This window comes from Gorilla gorilla, chromosome 7 (genome assembly GCF_029281585.2).
Source record: "Gorilla gorilla gorilla isolate KB3781 chromosome 7, NHGRI_mGorGor1-v2.1_pri, whole genome shotgun sequence".
In the NCBI taxonomy this organism is placed as follows: domain Eukaryota; kingdom Metazoa; phylum Chordata; class Mammalia; order Primates; family Hominidae; genus Gorilla; species Gorilla gorilla.
In genome coordinates this window covers 11,912,467-11,937,081 of record NC_073231.2, presented here as the reverse complement: position 1 = coordinate 11,937,081, position 24,615 = coordinate 11,912,467, and the positions used below count along the sequence as shown (strand labels likewise).

The following is a 24,615-nucleotide window of genomic DNA, read 5'->3' as shown; positions in this document are numbered from 1 at the left end:
GCAGTGAAATTACAAAGGAAAACCTATCAGACTAACAGCAGACTTCTCAGCAGAAACCTCAGGGGATTGGGGTTGTATCTTCAACCTCCTTAAACAGAACAACTGTCAGCCAAGAATTTTGTATCCTGCAAAACTAAGTTTCGTAAATGGAGAAATAAAGTTATTTTCAGACAAAAAATGCTGAGGGAATTTGTCACTTCCAAACCAGCACTCCAAGAACTGCTATAAAGGGTTCTAGACTTTGAAACAAAAGCCCAATATATATCAAAATAGAACCTCTTAAAAACTTAAAACTCACAGGCCTATAAAACAATAACACAATAAAAAACATATCTAGATAACAATTAACATGATGAAGAAAAGTACTTCATATTTCAATATTAACATAGAATGTAATATTAGCATCGAATGTAAATGGCCTAAATGCTCCACTCGAAAGATATAGAATGGGAGAATGGATTGAAGATCACAATCCAAATATCCACTGTCTTCAAGGGACTCACCTAACACAGCAGGATTCATACAAACTCAAGGTAAAATGGTGGGAAAAGGTATTCCATGCAAATGGGAATCAAAAGAGAGCAGGAGTAGCTATTCTTATATCAGGCAATGATGGGAAGGTGGGAGGTGTTGCAGATCCCTTATTATATCTTCCTCCCTTTGGAGTTTAGACACAACTGACCAGCATTAACATTAAAACAGCGATCTTAAGGCTGAGAAAACAGACTGTGCCAAATTCCAACCTGAATCTGGTATAACATCATATGATAGATAGTGGGCCCCAAAGAAAATAAAAGTATTTTACCCTGAAATACATTTCTTTGACATATTTTGAAATAGCCCTGCAAAGCTGTCTCTTGATGGGGAAATTTACATTCTGTAGAGAATCTCCTTCCTTTACTAGGGCTCTTCAGAAGAGTCTGACACTTTTTAACCCATTGCCTATTCAGAAAAAAAAAAAAGTGCAGCTGGCCAGTACTCATATGATTTTATATAACATGCTTTTTGAAGCTGATGCAAATCTGACTGACTTTCAATGTGAAAATAAAATATAAAAACTGTTCTTGGAGTCATTTGCAAACAGAAATTGTCTGTAATCCTAATGCAACAGAAATGTATATGTTACATTAGGATTAGAGACAAGAATATTCTCAGGGCAAACAGGAAATGGGTTAAGGTCCAATAAGAGATATTCACATCTATTCTTTCTGAAGCCTGCAAACTAGAGGCTTCATCTACATGACAGGGACCTTGGCTTCCACAATCCCACCCACCTCCTCCCACCTTACCTTACCTTACCTTACCTTACCTTAAATTAACTCAGGCTGACTTTAACTCTTTTGGCAGAGCTTAACTCCTTCAAACAAACGCTACCCAGGACATCTCTGAATCCACCTATGAGCTGGAAGCTCCCCTCCCCCTGCTTTGAGATGTCCTGCTTTTCAGGCTGAACCAATGTATATCTTTCTTTTTTTTTTTTTTGAGACGGAGTCTCGCACTGTCGCCCAGGCTGGAGTGCAGTGGTGTGATCTCGGCTCACTGCAAGCTCTGTCTCCTGGGTTCAAGGCATTCTCCTGCCTCAGCCTCCCGAGTAGTTGGGACTACAGGCACCCGCCACCATGCCCAGCTAGTTTTTGTATTTTTAGTAGAAACCGGGTTTCACCGCATTAGCCAGGATTGTCTCGATCTCCTAACCTTGTGATCCACCCATCTCGGCCTCCCAAAGTGCTGGGATTACAGGCTTGAGCCACCGTGCCCCGTGAACCCATGTATATCTTACATGCATTGATTTATGTCTTTGCTTGTAACTTCTGTGTCCCTAAAATGCATAAAATTAAGCTGTAACCCAACCACCTTGGGCACATGTCCTTAGGACCTCCTGAGGCTGTGTCATTGGCCACTTTTCTTAACTTTAACAAATTAAACGTCTAAATTGATTGGCTAAAATTCGAATAATTTTAGCAGGTGCTGGAGTCTAGGGAATATCCCTGATTGCCTGGTACTTGGGTGATTAGGGTGAGTGGACAGGGTCCCGTAGTATGAAGGCCTGATAAAGGAGGTGGTTGAGGTGTGGACCCTGAATTGGTTGGTTTGAAAAGCACACTGCGGGCAAGTATGATTTGAAAAGCATACTGTCTCTAGGAGGTGGCTAACTCTGGCAGTGGCAGGCCCTCCAGGTTCAACAAGGCTTCAGATGTCAAATTATCAGAATACAGAAAATATAAGATGCTCTCTGCCTTTTAGAACTGCTGTAGCAAAATTTCTCAGATGGGGTGGCTTAGAAACAATAGAAATTTGTGGTAATCATTACGTGATGCATATGTATATCAAGCCATGTCCTGAACCTTGAATATACAATTTTTATTTGGCAATCATATCTCAATAAAACTGGAAAGAATGTCAAAAATTAGCTCTAAGTAAAAATGAGTTTCCCTAAAGACAGAGCTTGTTCTTACCCTTGAGGCTTCTCAGAATCTCTATTACAAATTCTAGATATCCCAGATAAATTCTAGATGTTGCTTTTAGACAATGCAGTTTTCACTACTGAATGAGTAAGATTTCAGGGAGCGATATTCAGAAAGAATTTTGAAGAGAGTTTGCTCCATATTGTGACAAATCCCTTCCCCATTTTGTTTCCATACAGATAGATTTGGTAAATAATTAAATTATTTTTTAAAAAGCTTTGGATCTTGGAATTGGGTTTGTTTTGGAAGTGTCAATGTACAGAGACCAACCAAACTTAGTGAATATCTGTTCAGGTTCCTTCAGCAAAGCTGGAGGGTGTGCATATAACATAAACACTTTCTCTCAGAAGAATAAAGTTTGCAGCTATCTTGGTTGTTACAGAGTTCATTTCCTGACAGGGTATATGGCTTGTCAAGGGTAAGGTGAAGGCAGTGCAGGATTAGCAAATTTCTGTTGGAAGGAGCAGGGAGTTGGGATAAGCAGGTTTAATATTGGCTAGTGCGAATAGTAGAGCAGGGTCTAAGGCATAGAGGTTGCCTGGCCCTGATGTAATAGCCTTATTTTGATATCATGTAGCAGTGGAAAGTTCTGTCCATGCAGGACTTAGCCAGATTCCAGAGAGTACTTTCTAGCATAGAGAACGTAGACTCACTCCCTGGCTTTGGGGATCAGCTTTCTAGTTAGTCTGTAAAGTGTCATCACACCTCATTCTTCAGATTGTCAGCAGGCTGGATTGTTTTCAGGTTTCTCTTTATCTGTATGTGTAGAGAACTTGCACCCAACTAGGAGGAGTGAGATGAAAAGCAAGCCTAAGACTGTCCAGGATGTTATGAGGCCAAAGTTTCAGAAGATTTGGTGCTCTTCCAGTAGGGACCCCTCTGTCTCCCTCAGTGTCTGACAGTTTTCTTAGCCATGTCTGGATGCATTTACTCTGCACACTTAGTAACCATAGTTACAATTCCAGGCCATCTCTGATCCCATTCAATTTTAACCAAACTCCTTACAGTCTACATAGGGAGTCTGGGCCTCAGAGAGGAGACATTCTACTGGATTTTTAGTACCTTCCTCTCTAAAGACACCAACACTGAATTTGCTCAAAGGTTGGACATTTGCTGGAAGTACAGAACTCCTTACAACCCCTCATGCTTTTTCACCTGCTGTTCTCTTTTCATCCCTTCCCAGCAGCCATGTGTGGTTGGGCAGGCAGTACTGTCATCTCAGCCCCAGAACTAAGATGCTGTATCCTTTTCCTCGTACCACATCAGCAACCAGCTGTTTGCGGCAAGAGCCCCACACTCTCAGTCTCACATCACTAGAGAGCCTGAGCCATATCGAGCACTGAAGATCGTGAAAGTTGCTCCACAGCCAGAATCTACTCTCCTTTGCCACCCAGTCTTTATCGTGAGCAGCAGATACAGAACTCACACATTCATGCATCCATAAGGGTGAATGTTGTTGAAAAATCAAGCAAGAATTCACCAGCGTAGCCAGTAGGGCCAGAAGCAACATGACAGAAGTTGCTAAGTTTTCCTGTTACACCTTCATAAAGTTTATTGGTAAAGAAAACCATGAGTCCAAATGGATTTAGGCAGTTTATTAGTTACACATATAGCAAAGCAAGATCAGCATGGTGTTAGCTCTTAAGCCACAGGATAACACCCATCCAGAGGAGTCAGATGACGGGCAGCAGAGGTGGCATCACTCTGCTGCTAAGGAACCAACACTAAACCACAGGACGGCAGTCTTATAGCCTGTAGCTGAACCCTGGGGGCTCAGGTGGGAAGTTCCATTGCTCAACTGAAAGTAGGGAGGTGGATGAGAAATTACCTTGTTCCAGCCCTTCACAAGATGGCCTCTCCTGTTCCAAAGGAACTTCAGGGTCAGACTCAGTCCAGACTCGGGCCAGCCTGTAGTTAAGCCCTGCCTATGCGGTTTATGTGAGAGATGTACAAGGTTGTCAGAAGGCCATGGCAAATCTGCTTCTCTAAAGTTGGGAATTTCACAGAAATGGGAAATGCGAAGCTGAAGCCAAGGTAGGACACGACTTAGGTGTCAAAAGTTGTTTCTCTTGAAGCCTCTCTAAATAATAAGAATATCCTCTATGATTAGAGGGAGAAGCAGGTGCTGATGAGCACACTGGACATCACTTTGAAGTGAGAAAATATCTTCTACATTGTTTTTGTGAAAAACTGAGCTCTTTTAAAGAAGGCTACAGCTCAGCTCTTTAAATTTAAGACCACAAGAGTCTGCTGGCTTATAAAAATGCTAAAAACCAGTAGTCATGGACACATCATGGTGTCACAGTTTGATCTAAATTCCCTGGTTTTGTGAAAGATGGCAGAATCAAGGGCCTACAGGATAGTGGCCATTCATTGGTTTCTTATGTCAGGGTGCAGGATTTCCTTTGACACAGCACTCCAGCTGAAACATACAGTAGGCAACTAACATTTCACTCTCATAGCATTCAAGTCTGCAGATGCCATTTTTATAGCATTTCTTGTGCATTTCTGATGATAATGAATTTATACCTGGAAGGAAAATGAATAGAAAGATAATTCACTACTGGCCTTTTTGGACCATAAAATTGCTAGTCCCTCAATTTTTATCCAACTGGATACCAAGGAGATTTGGTTATGATAATTGATCTTCTAACTGAAAAAATTAATTAGTGGTAGGGGCTGAATTGTGTCACCCCAAAATTCATATGCTGAAACCCTCACCCCTGATGTGACTGTCTTTGGAGATAGGGCCTTCAGGAAGTGATATAAGTTAAATGAGGTCATGATGGTGGAACCCTAATCCAATAAGATTGATAGGCTAATCCAGTAGGATTGATGGTCTTATTAGTGAAGGTCACAGCAAAAAGATGGCCATCTACAAGCTTGAAAGCAAGCCCTCATCAGAAATTGAATCAGCTAACACCTTGATCTTGGATTTCTCATCTTCTGGAACTATGAGAAAATAAAGTTTGTCTAAGCCACAGTCTGCGGAATTTCGTTATCGCAGCCCAAGCTGACTAAAACAAGTAATAATTTGGAAGTTTCCCTGAATTTGTCAATGAATATAACCCAAACAATCAAGCTAGCTATTCACATAGTCATTCACTCATTATTTTTTAAATACTTACTCATTATTATTCATAAACCAATTTTTATAAATCCTGTGAATCAAGGACTGTTGGGGTACAGATTTGAGTATGATATAGACCTTAACCTCAATGAATTTTCATTCTAGACAAAAAGAGAAGAAATACAAAATATCTCTGAGAGAGGAAAAAACATGACAAATGCAATGATGTATTTGCAATGTGGAATGGTCTTGTGAGTTTGGAGGAGGATGAAATCAATTCTGAATATTTGAGAAGTCTTATTGAAGCTCAAGGAATCTGTAGAAATTTTGAGCAAACACATACCCTATCTGAGTCATAATGCCCTGGAGGATAATTGTCCTACAGGAACAAGAAGGGATCAGTGTTACTTAGTTTGCAAGACAGAAGCCCTAGAGGACAATCTGTAACACTTTTGGGAAGATAAAATATAATGGTCTATAAAATGAGACAAGACATTTCAATGGAAATCACAAGTTATGAGAATGCAAAAGGAATTGAAGGGAATATTGTACACTAGATGGGGTTCTTTGTCTGGAAGCCACAAATCCATTGCCATAAACCGTAGTGGAATTGGTTCCATCAACAGCTTTAAGAGGCCTTGATCCCATGAATTCTTAAATTTAGCCTGGTGAGTTACATAACCTGAACATCTGATTCATTTGCCTGGAGAATACTTCAGGCAAACACTTCAGTCCATCTAGGCAGATGAACCAATCTGACTGGACTGATTCAGTAACACTGAGTGAAAAGAATTTTCAAGAGGAGATTGCTAAAGTCAGAAAGGATATGGTGAAGCTAGAGCACAGGGCCACTCACACTCTCTGTCATGTCTCCCTGGCTGCTATCTCATCTGATCAGGCATTTCTTCTATCACAGAAAGCTCAGTGATTCTCTTGAAACTAGCCATTCTAAATCTGTTTCCTCATGTAACTAATGGATTCACAAATAGTAAATTAACTGTAGGAAACTTCAGTATATTAGAAAATTAACAAATTGTGTTGTCACTATTTTCTGGTTTTGACTATTATACTTAGATACATTCTTGAATTAGAGACAAAATAACAGCAGGAAGACAGGATAGGCATTACTAATGAAAATACAATGATAGCTCTCATGAGCCAGGTACTTGTCATATTATGTACGGACATATTCCCTACATGATCCGATTTAATCCTTGTGAGACTCTTCATTTCCATTTTTGAAATGAAGAAACTAAGGCTCATTGGTGCTGATCAGTTCAGCCAAAAAAAAAAAAAAAAAAAAAAAAAAAGGAAACAAAGGCTCAGAGAAGCTTAGACCTTTGTCCAAAGTTATATAGTTAACAAGTCGGACAGCCAGATTCAAGCCCAGGTCTTGTGGACATCAAAACTAGTTGATGCTTTTTTTCTGGCTTGAAAATGAAAGGCCCGTGGGTGGAGTATGTTTATTGGGTTGTTTAGTGGCATTGTTCTTCTATATGAAGCACCCCTACCCCCCAAAATATGCCAGTTTTACCTGCCAGCACTGGATCCCAAAGGAAAAGAAAGACAAACACAACAAGGAGAGGCTTCATGGCTGGGAACTTCTGTTAAGGAGGCTAGTGGCAGGGTCTGACATCGGCTGTCAGGGAATAGAGAGAAGAGGTTGAGCACACAGTCCTATACAAACCTCTCAGGGCTGGGGTATGCCTCGCTTCAGGCAGATATGCTACACTGAACACCCCTGAGGCAGCTGTGTTGGCAATGCTCATCTGAGGAAAAAAATGGACAGCCCTTTCTTGTTTGACAGCTTTTCCTGTTGACAAAGACACTGTTCTCCCACCCAGGTTTTCCAAAAGTACATGGAGGCCTGAGAACTATGTGCTCTTACTCTTTTAAATGAATAAAATTAAAATTTGATAGGCTTTTGTTACAATAAAAATGTAAATGCTAATTTTAGAAAATTGGTAAAATATTAAACATGACAAGGATGGACAAGTTACACTTGAACTTCTCAGAGACAAACTGTCATTCTAAAGAAAGTTTCATTTATGCCTAGTTTGTTGTTTAATATTTTGTTTTACATAGCTATAAAGAATATTCTTATAATTAGGTATCCTGCTTTTGTAACTTGATATATACTATATATCAGTGTCACTATAAACTTCATAAATAGTATTTTTAAGTGTTGCACAATATTTTGTCAAGGTCATTTAAAATAATTGTCACTATTTAAAAAAACATTTTTATTGAAGTATAAATGACATACAGTAAACTTCAAACAGTAAAGTGCACAATCGGATAAGTTTTGCCATATCTATACATTTGTGAAACCATCGTCACATTCAAAATAATGAACATATCCATTCCCCCTAACGTTTTTTCATGCCTTTTGTAATATTCCCCTCCTGAGTCTCTTTCACCTCTCAGTCTCCAGGCCACAACTTTTCTGCTGACAGTATAGATTACTTTGTATTTTCTTGGAATTTCCTGTGAATAGAATAATATATTCTATACTCTTTCTTGTTGGGTTTCTTTTACTCAGCATAATTATTTGAGATTCGTCCTTGCTATAATATGAATTAGTTGTTCATTCCTTTTCATTGCTGAGCACCATTGCATGGATATACATCCATGTGTTTATCCAGTCACATACTGATGGACGTTTGATTATTTCCAGTTTTTGGCTATTGTAAAAAAAGCTGCTATGGACATTCATGTACAAGTCATGGTATGGATATATGCTTTCATTTTTCTTTTGCAAATATTCAGGAGTAGAAAGGCTGGGCCACAGCTGTATGTTGTCATCAAGAGATCTCACATGCAATGACATTCATAGACTCAAAGTAAAAGGATGGAGAAAGATCTAGCAAGCAAATGGAAAAGAAAAAGAACAGTGGTTGCTATTCTTATTTCAGACAAAACAGACTAAAAGCAACAATGATCCAAAATGACAAAGAAAGGCATTACAAAATGATAAAGTGTTCAATTCAAAAAGAAGACTTAATAATCCTAAATATATATGCACCCAACATTGGAGTAGTGAGATTTATAAAACAAGTTCTTAGAGACCTATGAAGAGACTTAGATAACCACACAATAATAATGAGAGACACTGACACCCCATTGACAGTGTTAAGCAGATCATTGAGGCAGAAAACAAATAAAGATATTGAGGACCTAAACTCAGCACTTGACCAAATGGACTTAACAGACATCTATGGAGCATTCCACTGCACACCAACAGAATACACATTCTTGTCATCTGTACATGGCACATACTCTAAGATCAACCACATGCTTGGCCATAAAGTGATACTTAACAAATTAAAAAGAACTCATACCAGTAACTTCTCAGACCGCAATGCAATAAAAATAGAAATCAATACCAAGAAGATCTCTCAAAACTATACAAGTACATGGAAATTAAACAATATGCTCCTTAAAGACTTTTGGGTAAAGGATAAAATTAAGGCAGAAATCAAGAAATTCTTTGAAACTAGGCCAGGTGCAGTGGCTCACACCTGTAATGCTAGCACTTTGGAAGGTTGAGGAAGGTGGATCACTTGAGTCCAGCAGTTTAAGGCCAGCTTGTGCAACATGGTGGGACCCTGTCTCTACAAGATTAAAAAAAAAATTAGCCAGGTGTGATGGTGCACGACTGTAGTCCCAACTACTTGGGAGGTCGAGGTGGGAGAATTGCTTGAGCCTAAGGGGTTGGGACTACAGTAAGCTGTGGTTGTCCTGCTGCACCCAAGGTGTCCTGCTGCACCCAAGGTCTGCTGGGTGATGGAGTGAGACGCTGTCTTAAAAAAAAATAAAAAAAAATAAAAAAAGAGACGTTCATTGAAACTGACGAAAACAAAGGTACAATACCAGAATCCCTGAGACACAGCTAAAGCAGTGTTAAGAGGAACATTTATAGCATGAAAATGCCTACAACAAAATGTTAGAGAGATCTCAAATTAAGAACCTAACATCACACTTAGAAGAACCAAAAAAACAAGAGCAAATCAACCCACAGCTAGCAGAGGAAAGAAATAACCAAAATCAGAGCTGAACTGAATGAAATAGAGACATGAACCCATACAAAAGATTAATGAAACCAAAAGTTGGCTCTTTAAAAGAATAAATAAGTCTGCTTATTTAGACTGCTAGCTAGACTAAAAAAAGAAGATCCAAAAAAACACAATCAGAAACGAGAAAGAGGATATTACCACTGACCCCAAAGAAATGCAAAAAACCCTCAGAGACTATTAGGAGCATCTGCATGCACACATACTACAAAGCCTAGAAGAAATTGATAAATGCCTGGAAAAGTACAACCTCCCAAGGTTGAACTAGAAAGAAATTGAATGCCTGAACAAACCAATAATGAGATCTGAAATAGAATCAGTAGTAAAAAACCTACCAAACAGAAAAAGCCCAGGGCAGGAACCTATCATTTCTACCTTAGATTCCTACCTTGGTCTCAAGTGAGCCCCAGCTGGAAGTTCATACTAAAATTGACACAAGGGGTGCCTGGTCATATCATGTCCAATTTCTTAGCAACCAGCCAGTGAGGGCATGCGTTTATGAAAAGCAGGTATGGGAGTATAAAGGTCATAAACAGTATAAAGAATTACTGGCTGAGGCTCCCAAAGAAGCCAGCAATCACTCTGAGAAAAAAAGACCTGGAAACCTCAACCTCAGAGAGGACATGCTCAGTGGGATATTGGCATTGCCCATGAAAAGAAAGCGTTGAATATGACTCAAGGAGAAATAATAAAGCAATATACTTTTATCTATGTTGATAAACAGCTGGAAAAGGCTTTAACCCAAGCAAAAATAATGTTGCTTACAAAGCCAAAGTTAAAAAACCCCAAGACCATTACAGTGCCATATTCTTTTCCCCAGAACGGACTATTACTATTATTCTCCCACTATTGATAAGGAGCTCGTTCACTGACTAGGTCACCAACTACCAGCAATTCGTGATTTTACTTAAATATCAGAACAGGACAGCCTCTGAGTTTTGCTCTAAGAGGTAAAGAAGAATTTCAACAACTGTCAGAGATCATCTCTTGTTATGTAGACCTCCCCTAGCTCAGCGTCTGGTTCACTGTAGGTGCCACGAGTTGGGAGCTGACCTAGTTCATAGACTTTAGAGATAAAGAGGGGAGATGTGCGCATCATTTGAAAACAAGTATGTGGCTTACCAGCACACCAGCTTTTTCTTTTCATCCATATATTCCCCTAAGGCCACATGGTGCTCTGGGATTAGAAAATGGAGAAGTACAGTATGCTCCATGCTAGGACTAGATGGCTCTTTCTTCTACCTCCTGGGTTTGGTATTTCTTTAGGGTCATCATGCTACTCTTCTCATCTTCCTGATCTGTGGTTGTTCTGCAACTGCCATACTCTCAGCTGCAATTGAAATGTCCCTGTCTGACCCTGAGCCATACAGATTCAATATGCAGCCTTTCCAAATGACAATCCTAATAAACAGAAATGTATTCTAGCCAACAGTGGGAGATGCAGAAGGAAGCAGCTTCTGTATCCTCTGTGAAGAGACGGTCCTCTTTCCCATTACAAATTTTAGAGCAGCCATTCCTTTTTTTTCATAGCACTTGTCACAATTGTTACTATATAAGTTATTTGTGTCTCTATGATTAGACTGTGAGATCCGAGTACAGATTCCATGACTGTCTTATTTATCATTTTACACCAGTATTGGGCTGAAAGTCTAGCAGGCCATCAGTGTCAAAGGTATATTTGTTGAATAAATAAATGAACTCTAGATACTAGGTTTATACTTTAACTTTACAATATATAGTAGTTATTCCTTATTCATGGGGCTATGTTCCAAGACCCCCAGTAGATGCTTGAAACAGTGGATAATACTGAACTCTATATATACAGTGCTTTTTTTCTATACATGCAGACCTATGATAAAGTTAAATTTATAAATTTGGCACAGTAAGATTTTAATAACAATAACTAATAATAAAACAATTATAACAATATGCTATCATAACAATACTATAAAAGTTATGTGAATGTGAACTCTGTCTCCTCCAAAATATCTTACTGTGCTATGCTCACTCTTCTTCTTGTGCTGATGTAAGATGATAAAATGCCTATGTGATGAGAGGAAGTGAGGAAAATGACATAGGCATTGTGACATAGCATTAGGCTATTGCTAGTCTTCTGACCATAGGTCAGAAGGAGGATCATCTCCTTCAGGTGATGCTGGGTCACTGAGCCATGATGATGTTAGTGGCTGGATCTCAGAAGCAGATGATTTCAATAACTAATGAGCAGGTAGTGTTTACAGTGTGGATACACTGGACAAAGGGATGATTCACATTCTGGGTGTGTGGAGCTGCGTGGTGCAAGATTTTGTGTTACTCAGAACAGCATGCAATTTAAAACTTATGAATTGTTTATTTATGGAATTTTGTGTTTATTTATTTATTTTTTTTGAGATGGAGGCTTGCTCTGTCACCCAGGCTGGAGTGCGGTGGCGTGATCTTGGCTCACCGCAACCTGTGCCTCCCAGCTTCAAGTGATTCTCCTGCCTCAGCCTCCTGAGTAGCTGGGATTACAGGTGCCTGCCACCACACCCGGCTGATTTTAGTATTTTTAGTAGAGACGGGGTTTCACCGTGTTGGCCAGGCTGCTCTTGAACCCCTGCCGTCAGGTGATCCACCCACCTTGGTCTCCCAAAGCGCTGGGATTACAGGCGTGAGCCACTGCACCCAGCGTATTTAATATTTTGGACTGTGGTTGACTTTAAGTGACTAGAACTGTGGCTGGGTGGGGAACTACTGCAGATATATTCCTAACAGCTGGTATTTGGAGCACTTTTAGGCATCAAGGATTGTAGTATGTATTTTTTTTAATATTGCCTCACTTAATCTTACAAATGATCTCTTAACTAGACATTTTCACCATTCACATTTTCAAGATGTTGAAGCAGAGATTTGAGTAATTCTTCTAAAATCACACATCTGGGACTGATAAGTCTTACAGAGATTCTAGAACCCAAATTAATTAACCACTGTTCTATATTGTCTCCTGGGACAAAGGGGTTCTGAAATATAGCAAAAATTCTACTTTGAATCTAGTCTGGGCCAGTCAGGAAGAATTAGTAGATGCCAGGGCCTGGGGAGCTAGAACCTATGGTAAGGAAGTGACACTAAAAAAGCTAAAGAATCTTTCTTCCTTTCTTTTTCTTTCTTTCTTTTTCTTTCTTTCTTTCTTTCTTTCTTTCTTTCTTTCTTTCTTTCTTTCTTTCTTTCTTCTTTCTTTCTCTTTCTCTTTCTTTCTTTCTTTTCTTTCACAGACGGGGTCTTGGGACGCAAAGGGCCAAGGCATCAGAAACACTTGGTACCAGCTTCCACAGCAACAATGAGAGGTAACCCCAGTGCTTCCACTACCAACAGGACATTACCACTTGCAGGCAGAGAAACAGACAAGAGAAATAGTGGATGCCACATATTAGGACTCGTCTGAGACATGATGCAAGACTTTTTAGAAAGAATTTGAGGTGAGATGAGGCTGGGCTCTCTGCAGTAGTTTAAGAGAAATACTATTTTGTGGCCCTTATTGGGACTTACTTATAACCTAAGGACCTAGGATGATGCTTGAGTAGCAGGAGCAACCAATGTACCAAAGAATGGGCCTCACCCAAAGAGCTTTACAAATTTTATTAAAAATAAGAATGAGACACAACTCAGCAGTTGTACCTAGATTAGTGACAAGAGATCAGATGAGAATGAAGATGTTTTAGTAGGTTAACATAATAAACGCTCTCCCAGATACCTCATCACTGCTTACCTCTTTTGGAACTTAAAAATTACTTGGAGAAGATATGATCAACTATGAATTGACTAAGTTTAAGTTTCTGTGACCAGGCAAAATAAGGTTCCCAATAGGAATTCAGTTAATTTATAGAAAAAGAAAATTATACTTTTGTAAATATGCCTAGTAGACTGACATATTCCTTACATGACTAAAACCCTATTATGCCAAAACATCACTTTATTGAATCTCCCCACATTCCCAACCTACTTTCTCTTCTGGCCTCTCTAGTTTAGTGAGTTATATTGGCATCCATCTTTTTATCAGCTTTGAAATCTCAGAATCATCATTCATGCCTTCTCAATATATCATATGGCCCATAAATCCTGCCAATCCTAATTCTAAAATTCACCTTGTATCTCTTCTTTCTTTTTAGTTCTCACTACTAGTGATCAAGTCCTAGATTACTGGAATAGAATAATGTTGCATCAATAGATTGTGTTTATATAAAATTATATATCTCATAACCTGAAAAATATACCTTATTTTCAAAACCACCTAACATTTTAACAAACATGAACTCTTAGGCAACACAGAATAATTATATAAAACCCCAAAGGAATAGGATGGATCAAATTCTTGGGTTCCATGAAATTATAGCTAACATTTTTATAATGTCTATAATAGGGTCAAGTGCTGTTTAAGAACTTCACATATACTAACTCATATAATCCTAACAGTACCACAGTGTAGGTACCTATTGCTATCCCATTTTATAAATAAGGAAGCTGAGATAGACAGAAAAGAAATAATTTGCCCAAGCTTGAACAGTTAATAAGTGGTAGGGCTGTGATATAGTACTATGGGTGAAACAACAATGTGGCTGTGGATGTCAATTAAGGGAGTTAATGTTAAAATGCACAAATGAAAATAGAGTGTAAGCATTTATAAAATTTATATTCATTTTCACCTGACCATCTAAACATGCAATTATAATAATTTTCATCCATCATGTTAATTATTCATAGATAAGAGAGTTTAAGACATGTTTTTGCTCCTGGAGTCTGAAGAAGATGGAGTTAGCATTTTCACCACTTCTTTTGTCCGTCAATTTCAATGATCTTCAGTTTGCAGCAGATGCTGAAGTCAGCACAGTATCTAATTGCATGTTCATCAGCATTGCACTTCAGTCTGCAATGATAATATTCTGAAGGACATTCATCATTAGAAATGAAGCTTCTGGCTTTAAAAAGAGAAGACAAATTATATGACACAATATTACTTACTTTTTATTTTTAAATGTCTGAAATGTTTTATAATAAATTAAAAACATTACAGAACTTTCCCAGAAAAACAAAAACAACAGCAAAAGATTGCAAGAGAAAAAGTGGAGATGCTGAATAAAGACAAATGATAATTTCTTCTATAAAGAGAGTAGATAAATGAGGCAGTAGCTAGAAATGTACAGAATTTTAAATGAGAACTATTACCACATATTTCTACCTAAAATGAATTATCCTGCTTGGGGGTGGTGTAGATATTCATAATGCAGGAAATAATGTTTAACTTCTGGAGTTAAATTCTTGAAAAAGCCACTGGGGATGGAATCTAGTCTAAGTGGAGGGGTTGGCCTTGAATGAGAGAGTGAAGAGAAGGTAGATTATGGATAAAGATAAAACTATGTGAAGAGATATGGTGGTGGAAAAATAGAAATGCTATCTTTGGTTGCTTCTCTGTTCTTGGTGAAATGAGAAAAAAGAATTCTTAATTAAGAGAAGGGGTCAGAAGGAGTTGAGTCTTAGTTCCAGCTTCCCAGTGTATTCGGGCTCAAGCCATGTCTCCTTTATTGAGGAAGTTACTGAGATATGCACAGGAGCCTATAACCCATAATCTCCCATAAATATTCCCTTTAAACCTACCAGTCCTTCCCAAATCCTTTTGTCACAATTTATAAGTTCAAGTAATTGCCATGACCAACATCATGAAAGTTTCTCCTTATGTTTTCTTCTATAAGTTTTACAGTCTCAGGTAATGATGTTTAAATGTGTAGTTCATTTTGAATTGCTTTTTGTGTGTAGTATAAGATACAGGCCCAGTTTTATTCTTTTGCATGTGAATATTCAGTTTTCTCAGTACCATGTATTGAGGAAACCGTCTTTTCCCCATTATATATTCTTCGCATGTTTGTTGAAGGCCAGTTGACTGTATAAGTGTCGGTTGATTTCTGGGCCCTCTGTTCTCTTCCAGTGGCCTATATGTCTGTCTTTATGCCAGTAGCACACAGTTTTGATTACTCTATCTTTATAATACGTTTTGAAATTAGAAAATGTGATGCCCCTAGCTTTGTTTTTCTTGCTCATTGTTTTGACTCTTCTGGGTCCTTTGTGGCTTTATATGAATTTTAAGATTCTTTTTTCTATTTCTGTCAAGAGTGCCATTAGGATTTTGATAGGGATTGTATATAATCTATAAATTGCTTTGAATAGTATGGATATTTTAATATTATTATGTCTTCCAATTCACGAACATAGGATATCTTTCCACTGATTTGTGTCTTCTTTTATTTCTTTCATGAATGTCTGCAATTTTTAATGTACCAGTCTTTCATCTTTTTGGTTAAGTTTATTCTTAAGTATCTTATCTTTTTCTTGCTATTATGAATGGGATTTTCTTTACTTGCTTTCCAGTTGCTTGTTGTGAATGCTATAGAAACACAACTGATATTTGTATGTTGATTTTCTATCCTGCAACTTTACTGAATTTGTTATTAGTTTTAATAATTTTGGGGGAGTGAAGTTTAGGGTTTTTTACAAAAAAATTATGTCATTTGGAAATAGATAATTTTACTCATTCCCACCCCCCAACAGTTTGGATGCCATTTATTTCCTTTTCTTGCCTAATTGTTCTTGCTAGAACTTTTAGTATCATGTTAAATAAATGTGGCAAGAAGGGGTACTTTTGCCTTGTTCCTGATCTTAGAAGAAAAGCTTTTAGTTTTTCACCATTGAGTATGAGTGAAGAATTTCTTTTCACTTTTATTGTAAGGTAGGACTACCGGTGACAAACTCTATTTTTGTTTACCTAAGAAAATTATGTATTTTTACTTTAATTTAAAGGGTAGGCTGGGCACGGTGGCCTGCACCTTTAATCCTGGCACTTTGGGAGGCCAAGGCAGGCAGATCACCTGAGGTCAGGAGTTCGAGACCAGCCTGGCCAACCTAGCGAAACCCAGTCTCTACTAAAAATACAAAATTAGCCAGGTGTGGTGGTGGCTGGCTGAGGCACGAGATTGCTTGGACCCAGGAGGCGGAGGCTGCAGTGAGCCAAGGTCACTGCCACTGCACTCCAGCCTGGGTGACAAAGTGAGACTCTGTCTAAAAAAAAAAAGATAATTTTGCTAAGTAGAGAGTTTTAAGATAGTGTTCTTTTTTTTTTTTTAACATTTTAAATATTTCACTTTCCTCTCTTTTTGCTTATGTGGTTTAAGAGAAGTCTGATGTAATTCTTATCCTTGGTTGTCCATAGATAAAGATTTTTTCCCCTCCTGGCTTCTTTTAAGATTTTCTTTTTGTCTTTGATTTTTGGCAGTTTCAATATAATACGCCTGTGTTTATATTTTTTGTATGTATCTTGCTTGGTATTCTCTCAGCTTCCTAGATATGTAGATTTTGTTTATTTTCAATTTTGGGAAAATCTCAGTCAGAATTTCTTCAAATATTTCTTCTATTCCTTTCTTTCTCCTCCTCCTGATACTTCATTACACATATATTGTTCCTTTTGCAATTGGCCTACACTTATTAAATATTCTGTTCTTTTTAATTCTTTTTTCTTTGCTTTTAAGTTTTGGAAGTTGCTATAAACTTCTTTAAGCTCACTGATTCTTTCCTTGATCATATCAGTCTATTGACGAATTCATCGTTATGGGCTAAGCAGTGTTCCTCCAAAATTTGTATGTTGAAGTCCCAATCTTTAGTATCTCAGAATGTAATCATATTTGAAGATAAGTGTTTTTTTTTTAAGGAGTGACAAAGCTAAAATGAGACTCCCAGGGTATGGCCCTCATGCATTATGGCTGATGTCCTTATTAGAAGAGGAAGAGACACCAGGAATGCATGTGCACAGAAAAAATGCCATAAGAGGACATGGCAAGAAGGCAACCAGCTGCAAGCTGAGACAGGCCTCAGGAGAGACCAAATGTGCTGACATCTTGATCTTAGACTTATAACTTCCAGAACTGTGAGAAAATGAACTTTTGTTATTTAAGCCACCCATTCTGTGGTACTTTATTATGATAACCCTATAGCAATGCAAGAATGGCCTAATACATCTATATTTATATTGGACAAAATTGACTTTAAGTGAAAGAACATAAAAAGAGACAAAGAAGGCCATCATATAATGATAAAAGGGCCAATTCAGCAAGAGGATATAAAAATTCCAAATATGTATATATATGTACCCAGTAGTGGAATATTTAGATATATTAAAAATGTCATTAGAGCTAAAGAGAGAGATACACCTCAACATCATGATAACTGAGGGCTTCAATACCCCACTTTCAGCATTGAACAGATCATCTAGGTAGAAAGCTAACAAATAATCATCAAATATAATCTGTACCACAGACCAAATAGACTTAACAGACATTTACAGAACATTTCATGCAATAGCAGTGGAGTACACACTCCTCTCCTCATCTCATAGAACATTCTCCAGGCTAGACCACATGTTAAGACACAAAACAAGTTTCAACAAATTTTGAAAAATCAACATTATATCAAGTATATTCTAGACAAAAATAGAATAGAACTAGAAATGAATACTAGGAAGAACTTTGGAAACTATACAGATAACATGGAAATTAAACAACATGCTTCTGAACAACCATTGAGTCAATGAGAAAATTAAGAAGAAAATAACAAATGTTCTTGAAATAAATGCAAATGGAAACACAACATACCAAAACCTATGGAATACAACAAAGACAGTGCTAATAGAGAATTTTATAGCAATAAATGCCTACTGCAAGAACATAGTAAGATTATAAACAAGCTGTTATGCACCTCACGGAACAAGAAAAACAAGAAAAAATGAAATCCAAACTTAGGAGAAGGAAAGAAGTAATAAAAATCAGAGCAGAACTAAGTGAATTCGAGATTTAAAAAATGCAAAGGATTAATGAAACAAAAAGTTGACTTTTGGAAGAGATAAACAGACTTTATAAACTGCTAGCTAGACTAACCAAGAACAAAAGAGAGAATGCCAAATAAATAAAATCAGAAATAAAACAGGAGACATTACAACTGATATAAAAGAAACACAATGGATCATTAGAGTCTGTCATAAGCAACCATATGCTAAATAATCCATACGATGAAATTTTTTTTTTACCAACAACAATGATCAATCTAACTTTCCCAAATTAATTTTAAAATCCACCAATACTTTATAATAAATACATATTAAACTGTGGTTTATACCTGAGATTTAGATTATCAATTGACTTATTTATCTTTTCTGAGGCGCATATTACCTCAGAGCATATTTTAAAATGTATTTCAAGATTCCATCATTTATATAATTATACAGAATGATACTTTTCCTCCTTGAATGTTGGTGTTTTATATTTTTATTGAGATAGAATTTACTATAAAATTCATTCCTTTAGAGTGTTCCATTTAGTGCGTATCAGTGGATTCTTAAAGTGGGATATACTGATGACCACTGAATGAAGGAATGAAGTACGAATCTATGCCACAACATGGATGAATCTTGAAAACATTATGCTAAATGAAAGAAAGCAGACATGAAGGATCACATATTTATTATTCTGTTCACAGTAAATGTCCAGAATAGGAATATACATAGAGACAAAAATTAGATCAGTGGTTGCTAGGGACTGGGAGGAGAAGAGATTTCTTCTTGCGGTTATAAATATATTCTGGAATTAGATAATGGTGAGGGGTGCACAATTTTAAGAATACACCGATAACCACTGAATAGAACACTTTAAGGCAATGAATTTTATGGTAAATTGTATCTCAATAAAAATATAAAAATCCCACTAACATTCATGGAGGAAAGGCATAATTATTTATAATTATATAAATAAGGGAATCTTGAATCATGAAGTATTATATAAATGAGGGAATCTTGAATCGTGAAGTATTAAAATGTGCTTCAGAAATGATCAATAAGTCAACCAGTAATCTAAATCTCAGGTATAAACCACAGTTTAATATGTTTTTATTATGGGGTATTGATGAATTTTAAAATTAATTTGGAAAAGTCATATTGATTATTTAATAAATATGCTTATATATATTTGGCTAGTTGTGGTTAAAAATTAAGGTGGAATCTTAACTCTCACCATACAAAAAGTAATTTCCATATACATTAAATGATATCATATGAGTTTTATTCAACTTTAAAGGAACACAGAAGCTAGGTCCTTGCCTGGATCAGTGGTGAATTTATCCTGTGAACCAAGAATTACGGTGGAGTATCCACCTCTTCACCTCTAGCCCTTCTTCTAGTCATCATTCGCTTTTCGTTTTTCCAATTCTTTAAATTTCCTGTGTTCTGTGTGCATCCTCTCACCATCTTTTGATCAAACACAACTCTCAAGTAAGTTTATTTATTATTATTATTATTTTTTGAAACAGGGTCTCACTCTGTTGCCCAAGCTGGTGTGCAGTGGCATGACCTAAGCTGAATGCAGCCTTGACATCTCAGGCTCAAGCGATCCTCCTGCCTAAGTTTCCTGAGTAGCCAGAACCACAGGCACGCACCACTATACCTGACTAAGTTTTTGTATATTTTTTTTTTTGTAGAGATGGGGTTTCACCCTGTTTCCCCCACCGGGCAGGTCTAGAACTCCTGAGATCACCCACCTCAAACTCCCCAAATGCTGGGATTATAGACATGAGCCACTGTGCCCGGCCTCAAGTGAATTTATCATAGGTTAAATCACTGCAGTGAACCACCTGATTTATTTCTTTAGTATCAACTCTTCAATCCTCTGAGCAGCCTTCATGGTACAGTAAAATCTGCCCATGCCTAATTTATTTTCAGACTCTTGAAAGACCTTGCATTTTCTTTTACTTATATTTTTAGAACTTCGGAATAAAAAAGTTTCTGTCTTACCTGGAGGAACTGTGAACATCAAGGAAAGGACTCCAAAGACAAAAAACAAGACCCTCATGTTTGAATAGGTAAAGCAGGTTAGAGGGAATCAGTAGCTGAGATGAAGAGGACTTCTCTGTACATTCAGTCCTCTGAAGAGGTGAGTTGTTTAGTGATTATTGAACCTTTCAGGAGCAAGAAGATTTCTGTGTTTCAAGGAGATTTTATATCAGGAGAAAGCATGCAATCATCACGACTATCAGTCATTTAAAGTACATTTATCAAAGGTCAACAGGGTGTCTGCGAAGGTAGTAGAAAGCACAGCCATGGCAAAGGCAGGAGAGAGACTTGAAATATCAGCATTGTCTTATGCATTCTGGAGGAACTGTAAAAGTTAAGGAAGCAGTTATAGAGGAAAAGCATTCATTTTATTTTTCTGATAATAGAAAGAAGCACGTAATACAACAGCATGCCTATTTATTACTATTTTGGCACCATGTGTTAGCATGCTTAAGCAATGGAATTAAATATGAAATTATAAACAGACTAGTGAGATACAGAAAAACTTTTATTTGATTATCTTTCTGTCCAATCGATCAAATAAGATAAACTAATTTTTATATTGAAATCTAAGTTCACACAAATTGTTTGCACATCAGTTATGTGTAATATTAGAGGAATTAAAGAAAGAAGAGTGGGCCTTAGGGAACCTATAATACACTTCAGAAAGCAAATAATATATACAAAGAAACGGCAATGCAACACGAGCATATTTCTGGCAAAGAGGCACAAATTACTTCTTAGACACTAAGGAAATGAACATAAACACCAGAATACTTTGGGTGCCGTAGGGAATGCTTAAAGAGGGTATGAGTAAACTTTATTTATTTATTTATTTTTTATTTAGAGACAGGGTCTCACACTGTTGCCCAGGCTGGAGCGCAGTGGTGCGATCTTGGCTCACTGCAACCTCTGCCTCCCGGGTTCAAGTGATTCTCCTGCCTCAGCCTTCTGAGTAGCTGGGATTACAGGCACACATCTCCATGCCTGGCTAAGTTTTGTATCTTTAGTAGCAATAGGGTCTTGCCATGTTGGCCAGGCTGGTCTCGAACTCCTGGCCTCAAGTGATCCACCCGCCTCGGCCTCCCGAAGTGTTGGGATTACAGGGGTGAGCCACCACGTCTGGCCAGAATATCAACTTCAGAAACTGCAAAGTACATGCACATTGCTGGTCTTACTTGACCTTCATTCCTTTCTAGATGGTCTCACTACAGGTGAAGTAACTTTTCTCAGTACCAAGAAGGAAGTTCTCTTTCTGCCATGGCTTCTTCTTGGTGCTACTTCTATAATACTTCAGAGTGTTAGTGAATGGAACACGTGGTTACATTATTTCAGCAGGTCCTCCCTGCCTTTAGAGACTTTGAAAATGAAATCTTGAGTCAGGGATGGGGAGGTCTTGGGAGAGGCAAACTTCCCAAGTCTTAGCCTAAGAAGGGCCAGTGAGGGGCATGAAAGCTCTGGGGATGTTTTTTCCTAAACCTCCATTCAGGTCCTTCCTCCTGAGTTGCTGGGGCAGCGGTGCCTGGGCACAAGCCTCTGCCAGCACCCTAGAAACTCAAAGGGGGATCTTAGGGTCATTGTGCTGGTTATTGCTGACTGTTCCATTTACTGAAGCCAGAATGGCCTAGGATCATTAGCATCTCTGATCAAGGATCCAGAATTTACTGATTTTTCTCACCTCTCTGAGAATTCTTTCTTTCTTGATCACGAGGAAAAGCTTTGGAAGTACAGTTTACACTGCAAAGCAATACAATTTATGAGAACAAATAACTGAAATCCTTTATGGAACACTAAGGGCATAATTTTCACTGCTTGATATTTTCTATGAACATTTGTTTGCCAGCCTGATGTAGGTTGGTGCAAACGTAATTGCGGTTTTTGCCATTTCTTTCAATGGCAAAAGTCCCAATTACGTTTGCACCAACCTAAGAGATTTGGAGCCAGGAGGCAGGCTTGGAATCCTGCCCAGGAAGCCCAAGAACATTGTGTAATCCATGGGCTAGCAATCAGGGATATCAAAGAAGGGTCAGAGGAAGGTTCATTGCATGCTGGGGGTGGACCAGTAGGTACCAGATGAGCATTGAAAGATGGCTTAGATTGCAGAGGGCTTCAGCAAAGAAAGATAAAGTGCTCTGACCAATGACTTTCCTTAAAAGAACACCAAGAAGAAAATCAGATAGCTATCAACCTATCAAATATAAGCTGTCACAGTAGAAGAAGAAAGAAGGCAATTTACCATGAGATAATTAAATTTGACCTAGAAATTATAGCGTTTTATTGCACATAACTCTCCAGGAAGGCACCAGATTTTCAATAAACAATTTATAATCAAGTATTCATTGTTTACTTTCCTTCCCTGCCTTCAGCAGTACTGACAGCTTTGGGGACTTTGATGCATTAATTATCTATTTTTCTTCTTGTTGCTGCCGGTTTTCTTTTTCTTATTTATTTATTTATTTGAGACAGAGTCTCACTCTGTTGCCCAGGCTGGAGGGCAGAGGCGTGATCTCAGCTCACTGCAACCTCCACCTCCAGGTTCAAGTGAATCTCCTGCCTCAGCCTCCCGTGTAGCTGGGATTACAGGTGTGTGCCACCACACCCAGCTAATTTTTGTATTTTTGGTAGAGATGAAGTTTCACCATGTCGGCCAGGCTGGTCTTGAACTCTTGGCCTCAAGTGATCTGCCTGCCTCTGCCTTCCAAAGTGCTGGGATTACAGCAGTGAGCTACGTGCCCAGCTGCTGCCAGCTTTCTAAATCCATTGTTTTCCTTACTTGAAGTCTGTCAATATCCTCAAGTTCCTCCCATGTTAAAAACAAAACACAAAATTGTCTTTCCTGTATTTAGTTTGTTTTTTTAATGAATGCCCTAGCTTTTCCCTTTCCCCCTCAGGAAAATCATAGTCTCTATGCTTCATTTCCATTTTATCTTTCATTCACTTCTTACCCCACACGTGGCTGACATTTTCCCTCAGCTTTCCATTGAATACACTTTTGCTAAATCACTCACAAGTTTTTCTCTGTCTTAGAGTAGACAAACACATATATGCCTATATCCTATATGTATATTTTATTTTTATTGATTTCTAAATATTATTTCACGTAAAATTGGAAAAAATAAGATTATCATAATAGATATAACACATTACTTGATCACTAAAAAGATCATCACTATTTTAGTTTATTTACTTTCCATTAAATTTCTCTCTCTTATTCTTGTGATTCACCTATAGCTTTATTTATTTAATAAGTATTACTTTAATGTAAATATTTTCCTATACTATTTTCAAATACTCCAAAACAGTAATTTTTACTTTCTACATAATATTCCATCTTATGGATATTTCATAATATATTTATGTAATCATCCTTTCATTGTTGGGCATTGTTTTGTGTTTATACTTCACTATGTAAATGTTATGAGATTCTCCCAAGGGGCTTCTCTACTATTTCCAAATCAATTTCTGGCTAGGTCTCCTGACCCAAGTGGCTGCTGGAGTTGCAGGTGTGCTTAACTTCTATGGAGTGAGTGAAACCTTTAGTTCAATACATTGTTAATTGAAAGGAGAATCTTAGTATAGACTATTTTCCAGTAGAGGTAAAAAATGGATAATAACTTTGTTCAACTAGCAAAATAAGAGAAAAAGATAGAAAATAAGGTAAAAATAAATGATAGATATAAGGTCAAATGAAATGTGTAAAATCACTCCATCAGTTGTTAGGAGGCAATTTTTTTTCTCTTTCTGCACTTGAGTTGATCAAGTCTATAGATAGATTCTCTTCATAGCTATGAGAAGCATATTGGCACAAGGTTGCTGTCTCTCTCTGTGTAAATGAAGTATTAGTTCTAGCCTGGATGTTCCCTATAAGCTTCAGAATAAAAAAATTCAACTATTTACTTGACATCTACTTTTGGATGTCTAATAAACAACTCAAGAATTCCAAAATGAATTTTTGGTTCATACCACTTGCTCTGTTAATACTCACACTCCCCTTAGTCTTGCTCTCTCAATGATGGGCTCATGTACCTAGTTGTTTAGGTTAAAAAACAAAAACGAACAAAAACTCTGAGCATACCTTTGATTCTCTCATATCATAATTACAACCCATTAGCA

At 37.7% G+C, this 24,615-nt stretch overlaps 2 protein-coding genes across 2 annotated transcripts; both read right to left on the bottom strand.

Annotated features, from left to right (window-relative positions):
• Positions 1-4,045: 4,045 nt before the first annotated feature.
• Positions 4,046-11,645, bottom strand: DEFB134 (defensin beta 134). Its single transcript, XM_004046662.5, has 3 exons — positions 11,603-11,645; positions 7,070-7,174; positions 4,046-4,994 (listed from the first exon to the last, which is right to left on the bottom strand). Exons 2-3 carry the CDS (start codon positions 7,125-7,127, stop codon positions 4,852-4,854), a joined length of 201 nt encoding a protein of 66 aa, XP_004046710.1. The 5' UTR covers positions 7,128-7,174; positions 11,603-11,645; the 3' UTR covers positions 4,046-4,851.
• Positions 11,646-14,253: 2,608 nt separating this feature from the next.
• DEFB131A (defensin beta 131A) lies at positions 14,254-20,641 on the bottom strand. Its single transcript, XM_031014002.3, has 2 exons — positions 20,464-20,641; positions 14,254-14,560 (listed from the first exon to the last, which is right to left on the bottom strand). Exons 1-2 carry the CDS (start codon positions 20,519-20,521, stop codon positions 14,406-14,408), a joined length of 213 nt encoding a protein of 70 aa, XP_030869862.1. The 5' UTR covers positions 20,522-20,641; the 3' UTR covers positions 14,254-14,405.
• Between the last annotated feature and the right edge of the window lie 3,974 nt (positions 20,642-24,615).

Bases quoted from the DNA above. Each gene is read 5' to 3' on its own strand.
- DEFB134 (XM_004046662.5), bottom strand. From the start codon at position 7,127: ATGAAGCCTCTCCTTGTTGTGTTTGTCTTTCTTTTCCTTTGGGATCCA. The intron at 4,995-7,069 runs GTAAAACTGGCA...TTTTCCTTCCAG, and splicing joins TTGGGATCCAGTGCTGGCAG to GTATAAATTCATTATCATCA.
- DEFB131A (XM_031014002.3), bottom strand. From the start codon at position 20,521: ATGAGGGTCTTGTTTTTTGTCTTTGGAGTCCTTTCCTTGATGTTCACA. The intron at 14,561-20,463 runs GTAAGACAGAAA...CTCTTTTTAAAG, and splicing joins GATGTTCACAGTTCCTCCAG to CCAGAAGCTTCATTTCTAAT.